A 9,125-nucleotide genomic window follows, 5' to 3' on the forward strand; every position below is an offset into this window, starting at 1 on the left:
CATTTTTAACTTCTATTATAGAAAGCAACTGTTTCAACACGAAAACTATATTTTTCGGTATATATCAAAGGGGTAGTATATGCTATGATATTTTATTTGTTATAAAGGAATATATGTGAAGTATATAGAAAAATTAGGTTCAAGTACTACACTAGAAAAAAAATATGAGCCTGGGTCAATTATTCCAAGGCAATTGGTCTCCATCATGCATATTTAAATTTAGTTTTTTTTAGCTAAGGTATATTTAACTTATTTAGTGAATATTTATCTACAAACTTTTTTATATATTTATTTGGAGATTTCCTAAATCCATGTAACGGAAATATTTGACATCTATATTATCGGGAATGAGAAATTTTCAATATAATTTATATTATTCATAATAGATTTTTTTTTTGAATTGAAATATATTTAGCAATTTTTTAACGTTAAATTATTATGTTATTACAAACTATTATAAATATTATTTAATGTTATGAATTATAGAAGGATTAATAAACTATTAGTTAAGGTTTTTTTTTTTCAAATATGACCAAAAATTTCAAGTCAAACACAAAAATAACTCATTTTCTTTTTGAAATTTTTTCCCTATTCATCCTAAAAGTTCGTGAAATTCACGAAAATGAAATTACATTTTTTTCGTTTCTTTTCTTGAAAATAATTCTTTTACCTTATCATCCTCATCTTCACCAAGTATTTACAATATTGACATTGTCGTCAATATACTAACCACCCTGAACAACCAATTTGAAGCTTTTAATGCACCAAAGTTTCGATTTTTACTCTTCATATCTCATTAATTATGCACACAAATCACATATCTTTCACTATCTCTTTAAATTCATTCAAAAAACTAAGATTTTGATTCTAAGCTTTGTAAGGTTTATAGAGACATTGAAGCTCATGATTCGTGGTCATTAACGACTTAGTAGCTTTTGTAGTAAAGTTCTGGGTGCTTGGAGAAGCAAACCAAGTAATCTCACCGGCTCAAAGTATGAAATCATTTTTTTCCCATATCTGTTCGCGAAGACTTTCAGAAGACTTCACTAGATGTGCTCTACATCAAGAAAACTTTCCTAGAAGTTTTCTAACTTTGCTTTATTAAGAAAAAAAACCTGAAAATCCCAGAGAAGACTTCTCGGATAAATATGTTAGTTTTGCAATTGACCGAAGTTTGTCAGAAATTTAACTTTTTATAGAAGACTTCTCGGAAAAAACTTCTATAGAAGTATTATGAAAGTTTTTCTGAAGTCTTCTTACTGTCGAAAGAAGTCTGTGTGGGTTATTTTTGCAATTGAAAAATAATAGTGAAACATTTAATATTAATGAGAAGACTTCTTCAAATTTTATTCTGGGTTTGGTCAAGCCTTTGGTTACAAGACTTCTATAGAAGTCTTCTATGAAAAAGTTAAATATAGTCAATTGCAAATGTATTTCAGGTAGACTTCTTGTGACATTGAGAAGATTTTCAGAAGACTTCTACACAAGACTTCAAAAACATTCAAATGGCTTCAAAACAAAGAAATCTCCAAAAATAAAACTTGTATGTTTAAATAATAAAAAAACAATCAAATTAGGTTGAATCTATAACTTTTTAGAATCTAATATATAAACACATACAAAATACATATGCAAAACCATTTTGGACAGAAGACTTCAGAAGACTTTCTGAAGACTTCGTGGGAAGTCTTATAACAATAAAAATGCATTAGAAGACTTGTCTAAAGTCTTCCGAAAAGTCTTCCGAGAGTCTTCTGAAAAGTTTTTCAAAGTCTGTCTCAGATATGAAAAATCTGCAAATTCAAAAACATTCAAATGACTTCAAAACAGAGAAAAACTTCAAAAATATAATTTTAGGCTTAAATAATAAAGAAAACAGTCACATTAAGTTGAATCTATAGCATTTTAGAATCTAATATTAAAAAAAACACAATAATACATATCTAAAATTTATAGATCTACCTTTGAAGGAGTGAAAGATGAAAACCATGTAATAAAAAATCTGTAAAAATAAGATAAATTTGTGAAAAGACAGTAGGAAAAAAATGAGAAATTGATTTAAAGTTTGGTGTTTTGATGTTCAAAGAGATTAGAGAGAGGTCGGAGAGTTTTAGAGTGAAAAAAATTATATTTTTATTGCAACCATTTGAGAGAAAGAAAGAGAATGTGTAAATTTTCTTTATATATGGAGACAAAAATTTCAGTTAGGTTAAATATTTTTGATACATAAAACTTCTTGGTAAGTCTTCTACGAGAAGACTTGCTGGTAAGTCTTTTAGACTCTAAAATCAAATACATGAGAAGACTACTCTTAAGCCCGGAAACTAAAATTCTACTAAAATTTAGGCGGAAATATGTGAGAAGACTTCTCCTAGAAATTGTCCTGAAATACTTTTGCAATTGTCTATATTTAACTTCAATATATTCAATAAAATTTATTAATTACTTTTAAGATTTAATACATGAGAAGACTTCTCGTAGAAGACTTCTGGAAGACTTCGATTTAGGCGAGAAACCTAAATTCCTTTAAAATTTAGGCGGAGACCCTAAATTATACTAAAATTTAGGTGGGATATGTCAGAAGACTTCTTGGGAAGTCTTTTGTGAGTCTTCCAGACCCTATAATCAACTAAGTAAACAAAAAAAAAATTTTCTTAAACTTTCAAGATACTTAGAAAGTGTTTAAATCAAGTTATTAGATAGGCACTAAACACATATAGGTAAAAAAAAATTTAAAAAAACAAAAGATAAGATTTCAAAATCTAACCCTAAATATACCAACAATGTTATAACATATGTTACCAAACCATAAACCAAAGACTATCATGAGTTAATCTTCTTTTACTCATCTATGTTGAAAACAATTCAGTTTTAGTAAAACTAAATTTACATTATTTAGAAATGTTTATTATTACATGATTTTAATTTTTATCCCATCAAAATATTTTTTATAAAAATTTTAAATTATTTTTAGGATCTGCTGAACGAGAAGGGTTATAATGGTAAAACTCAATACATGTTTTTTGTTTAGTCATAAGGAAGTTGTTGTAAATTCACTAGCCTTTTGGGTTACTTTTGCATTTGATTGAATTTGGGGTACACTTTTGTATTCAAAATCAAGTTTTGAGTCATTTTTGGCAATTTCCCCAATAGTTAAACCACTAGACCATGTGGGCTTACACAAAACAAATATCTTTGGCAATAAATGATGAATTTTTTAATCAATAAAATTGGTAATATAAATTTTCTTTTTCATATTTTTGATAAATGATACTAATTTATTTAAGATCTTTACAAAATTTTAATAAGATATCAATAATAAGATAACCTATATTGATGTAGTTTTATCGTGTTTTAGGCTTTTAGCCCATAAAATGGGTCAAGATTATCTTCAAAACTCAAAAGCTGCAACTGGAATGCATTTTTTTGGAATAAAAACTTTTTGAATGCTTAATTCATGTGCATTCCAAAAAAATTTCACCAGTTACAATTAAAAAATGGAATGTGTATTCCATTTCATTAAATAACATTTCATACCATTCCAGAAAAAAAAATTAACTATCATTTGAAAAATCATTTCAAATCAAAAACGTTTTGGAATAAGTGGAATGCTGATTCTATTCCATTAAATTCCAGAAATTATAATTCATATCATTCCATACATTCCTTTTAGTTGTCACCAGTTACACCCAAAGTTTTATCACACTTACAAAATAACTAAAGCAAATCACAGAAACAAATAAAAAAAAGATTATATACACAAGTTAAAAATTCATATTATGTAATTTTTATAATATTTACTAAATAGAAAACTTTATCAACTAAAAATTAATCCTGCGTTTGAAAGTACGGACTGAAATGAGTGAAGTTTTAATTCAGACAAATATCATGGTCAAATGAGACTATGGAAATAGGATATGTTTACAATATCCGATACTTCGATATAATTTCAGTCTTGTTTCCGCATTTTCCTATACTAAATTCTCCTTTGTCCATTTATAGCTAAATATTCATTCTCGTAGCAAGCGCACTAATATTGAATTACATTCAAGAATTGTTAACTATTACATCATTGTAATTTAAGCATGATAAAACCAAACAACGGCCTTTAGAGTCCGGAAGAGAAGGGTATGCCGGTACGTGGGAGCCATGCAGTACCTGTGATGAATTTTCCAACAGTGAAAGCAGAAGCATCGGAAGCTTTATTTAGCACATGAAAACCTTTCCAACGGACACGCCACCTCGTCGACGAAGCTGGTCCAATATTCTTATATTCCGCATAGAACAATGTGTCGAGAGCGTACGTCGAACCTTTGATCCACGGAGACCACCCAACTGGACTCACAAAACTATCCAAATACGTCTTAAGAATCACGGTGCGCGAGTATTTCATCCAAGGCCGGCCCAAGTACGTCGTAACGCTACGGATCACAGGTTTTAGATCGGCAGCTGGTTGGATTATTGAGTTTTGGATAGAGATACCTGTGTTTTGAAAAGGATCAGCACGACCTTGTGCGGTTATTACATTGGATTGACCATGTAGTGGCCGACGAGGGAGGATGATACAGTTTTGGAAAACTACGGCTGCATTTCCAAAGATGAAATCGATGGTTCCGAAGATGTAGCACTCGCGGTAAAACTGGCGTTGCGAATGGACCATCAGTGTGTCTTGGTATCCTTCCATTGCGCATCTGTAAAAGATTGAGAGGTCTGAAGATGATCGGAGTGCCACGGCCTGGCCTTTAGCCGGACCCGCTGTGTTCCGGAATGTTATGCCTTTCGCTATGAAGTGAAGCCCCTCGATACCTGGATCACACGCAATCTAGTGAAATTGAAAAAAAAAAATGAAATAGAATTTCAAATGGTAACGCTCATTCATCACTCATTTCGGGAAAATATAGCGCTAACGATGTTTTATTTAGCGCCAACTGTTGTATATGTCATTTTCTTAGATTTATAGCACCAGCGTAGCTCAAACGGTGTTCTAACTTCTCTCCTGGTTCTATCTTTTCTGTTTTATTATTGATAGTGCACCCGCTAGATAAATTGTCTAGCTTCACCCCTCGTTCTAACCCACAAAAAATCTCTCACGCGAACCTCCCAAAAATTAATAAAAATAATTAAAAGCAAAACAATTTTCCTGCAAATCGATGATAATAGCATATGTATATCGTACAAAACAATAAGAGCATATGTTTATTGCATGTCTATTAGGTTAGAGTTCTTAGCGTAATATAAGATACGATATCTTATCTTTTAACTAAAAACTTTTTTTTTTGAACAACTAAAAACTAAAACAAAAAGAATCAGTAAGTTACCGGCAGTGGCAGAACTGTAAGTTGTGTAGCCTCCTTTGACACTGCGACCTCCGGTGATAATGGTGTATCTCATTCCGTCGCCGACCAACATTATGTTATCGTTGTTGAGACGTACGTTTATGTTTTCTTGATATATCCCTCTCTTCACGTATATCACAAACCTCCCTGACGTCACCTTTCTCCGTCCAGCCAGGTCAATAGCTGCTTGAACCGTCTTAAAACGTCCCGATCCGTCCTTGGCCACCACGACGTTGGCTGGGACGGTAGGTGCGGATTGCAATTTCAGAAGTCTCCTCTCTTTACGGGAAACCCATGCTGGAAAAACCTTCGGATCATCAGTGGTGGTGGTATCGTTGTTTCCGGTGGTCAAGAGGGCTCCGTTGACGGCTAAGCAGTTGCTTATTAGGTGGGAGATCTTGGTGTTTGAAACGATTGGTGTGGTGAAATCTGAGACGTTAAGATCAGAGGAGCCGCGTCGGCATGTCTCTGTGTTTGTAAGCGCGGTGCTCAGCCACGTTTGAGCGTCAACGTCGGTGCACGGTTCTCCGGCGGCTTTTGGAGACAAGCCTTGCAGCGTCCTGTTTAGCTGAAGGACAGTGTCTCCATATAGGTCAATGCAGTCTGTCAAAATGGCTTGTTTCCGGCAATCAGTACAGTTCAGACCGGACATCTTCAGCTTGTCTTGAGCGGATATGGCCCGATCCATGGCTGCTTCCACCAGCATTACTCTGAACTCGGATAGATGTGTCGGTAGGCGATAACCGTTGTGGCGTCGGAAGTAGTGATTGCATGGATCAGGGTATGGAGTTTGATCGCACCATGTATCAATGCCGGTGGTGAAATTACCGTCCGCTGTGGTGGTGAGAGGATGGAGACAGAGTACTAATAGTAAGTGTAGAGATAGAATAGAGATTTTATGCATCATCGTATTCACGTTCCTTGTTTAGCTAAACGATGTGGGTTTTGATGTGAAAGAGTAGAACTGAATGTAAATCAAAGTAAGACTTTAGAGACAAGACATAATACAAACATGACTCTAATCTATCTTAAATCTATTCTATTCTATACTAATATATTGTGGTGGTATTAACATTAATTAACGTCGTGACTTGTGAGGTCATGAGTGAGATATACCTCCGATCGCATCTGTATTGTTTAGCTCGATGGATGTTTTCTTGTTACGTGAACGATCGCATAACTATTTAGTATGTTTAATATTACGAAGAGATTTTGTTTTGAAAAATTATAAAGACATTATAAAGAGATTGAACTAATTTATAATATAAAATCAGAAACATTCCTATTTTTCTTTAATAAAATGACAATTTCTCAAAATACCTCTACATTTACAAAGGAAATTTAATTTTTTTGAATGACAATTTTATTTTTAGTTTTTGGGATTAAAACTATACATACCCATTAATTTAACTTATTACATTTATGACTCATTAAGAAAGTAAATTTCATCAATCATAAATTTAATTTTATCAATAGGCATAAACTCATTGTATGCTTCTAAAAACAATTATCTACATTAAAGTCGTCGTAGTATTGATCATGCCAAAACCTATAAATTGAAGTTCATATCATAAATACAATGCATTTAATTTATGTGACAAATAAAATAGTTTATTAGCTTTTGTGTATATTATTATAAAGTGTATGAGAATTATAATCCATTTTTTTAAAAAAATAATATCTGATTTTTTTTGGGTTTTTGTCCGGTCAATCTATTTCGGTTCACGGGTTAATGACAAAATTTTCTGTTTTATTAGATTTTTCACTTATATTTTTTTTAACATCAAAAGGCTACTCTATTAATTAATAGGTCTTAATTAAACTAAATTTTGTTGAAACATATCAGTTGGCAGAATCATGATAGAATGTTACATGAAGAACATAAGCCAGTCCGTATTATATGCGGCCACCAGTTTACCGGTTCATCTTCAGATCCGGATCGGATATGAAAGCACTGTTTATATATTAATTCGTCAGTAAACTACATATATACTCCTACTAAAAGGAGTTACATAATTTCTAAAAATTAAAATATTTTCTTCGCACCTTTTAAATGTATAAGCACTATTATTCTTCATCATTCTTTTGGTTATGGTATTCTGTTTTTGGTATTTTGGTTTTAGAAATTTAGGAAACGTTAAAATATTTACAAAGTTTTGTTTGGTTTAAATTGGATTATTCCGATTTTTGGTTCGGTAGCGAAGTTGGGAACCAACTAATATCCAAAACAATTTGGGCCCAATTCGTTCTGGTTTAATTTGGGTTGTTCGGATAAATTAATATATCGGATAATTCAGATATTTTTTTAATATTTGAATAAAAATATTCAATTTTTGAGAATTCAGTTTATAAATAGTATTTTTAGGATATTTAGTTATTTAGAAATTAAATATAATTAATATTTGTTGGTGTATAATTTGTATTTTAAAAATTCAGGTACCCATTTTGTTCACGATTCGGTTTCAATTTTTCAATTTTTTGATTCAGTTCAATTTGGATTTTTTTCTACAGTTTGCTACGATCTTGTTCGCAGTTGTGGATAAATATATGCAAACCTATACATTGTATTATATAGAAATTCAGTTAAAAATGATTTAATTTCAAAACTAATCCGTGCTTTCCAAGTGCGGATCAAAATCTAATATCATTTTTAAAGGCGAAATAGAAATTTAAAACTCTCTCTCCTAAAACTCTCTAGAGCTCCTCCGTAAAATATACATACGGTGGTCGGCGGTCTCTGTTTTCACCGCCGGTCGCCACCTCTCCTCGTTATTTTCTTTGTTTCTGTTTCCGCTTAACCTCCTGTCTTGACCTCTCTTCTCTTTTTCCGGTGGCTCTGGATTTTTCAGGGTTCTACTGGCGGATCTAGCAAGAGGCTTTGGATGTCTGCAGAAGCCCTGGAGCAACGGCGAAGAGAAGGATAGTCGATGAGGCTAAGGGATCCTGAAGCCTTCTCATCTGTGATGGATGGTCCCAGATCTGGGTTGCTTTCCCTCGCCGGAGATAAGAAGTGTCACTGCCTCCAGACCCTTCGTTGTCTCGTTAGCTTCTCTCTACTCTCGCCGTGGTTTGATTCTAGAGTTCTTGTAGGACTTTTTCACTTAGAACTGAGTGAATAACGCTAAGAAATCTCTGCTTACCAGCTTTCTCCAGATTATCGATTCTTCCAGCAGATTCGTCAACCAGAGCTATCGCAAATCGCTCACCGCACCAATTGATAGAGTTTTAGCTCAGATTCTTCACTAGAACTCGATCGCCACACTCATATCTCTTTATTGAATCAATGGAAACAATGTATTACACTTTGTATAGAGAATCAATTGAGAATAGATGGCTTATCCCAATCGAATCCTCCTCAAGTCAAACGACTCAACCCACTATACAAAGCTAACTTCCAAATGAAATCTATACTCCTTATTTAAGCTCCTCAATGGTCTCTAACAGAAGACCCTCTTATTGAAGTCAAGTCTTTCACTCAAGCAGACCCTCCGGCTGAACAAGAGTCTTTCTCCGAATTCAAAGCTTCTTGAATTTTCCCTTCTTCTCCCGCCACCTTCTTCTTATTCTTCCTCACGTAACAGTATTGTGGCTTATCACCCTCCTGTTAGTTCTGCGACAAATTCCCATGGTGAAATCTCTGGTGGTCCGATTTGCCTTCTTACTGCGTTGGTGGCTCCGGTGGGGTTTGTGAGGACTGACCCGATTGGGAGCTCTTGGCGGCGAGGTCCATCTCTCTCCTGAAGATATCACTTGATTTTGAAGTTAATTCTTAGTTCCTCCTGCGCTCTC

General features: G+C 33.4%; 1 protein-coding gene across 1 annotated transcript; it reads right to left on the reverse strand.

Moving 5' to 3' along the window:
- Positions 1 to 524: 524 nt before the first annotated feature.
- Positions 525 to 6,272, reverse strand: LOC103833059 (probable pectinesterase/pectinesterase inhibitor 60). The gene is made up of 2 exons (XM_009109160.2): positions 5,319 to 6,272; positions 525 to 4,806 (listed from the first exon to the last, which is right to left on the reverse strand). Exons 1-2 carry the CDS (start codon positions 6,241 to 6,243, stop codon positions 4,109 to 4,111), a joined length of 1,623 nt encoding a protein of 540 aa, XP_009107408.1. The 5' UTR covers positions 6,244 to 6,272; the 3' UTR covers positions 525 to 4,108.
- Positions 6,273 to 9,125: the final 2,853 nt, after the last annotated feature.

The sequence above is a fragment of the Brassica rapa genome, chromosome A10 (assembly GCF_000309985.2).
Source record: "Brassica rapa cultivar Chiifu-401-42 chromosome A10, CAAS_Brap_v3.01, whole genome shotgun sequence".
NCBI lineage: Eukaryota > Viridiplantae > Streptophyta > Magnoliopsida > Brassicales > Brassicaceae > Brassica > Brassica rapa.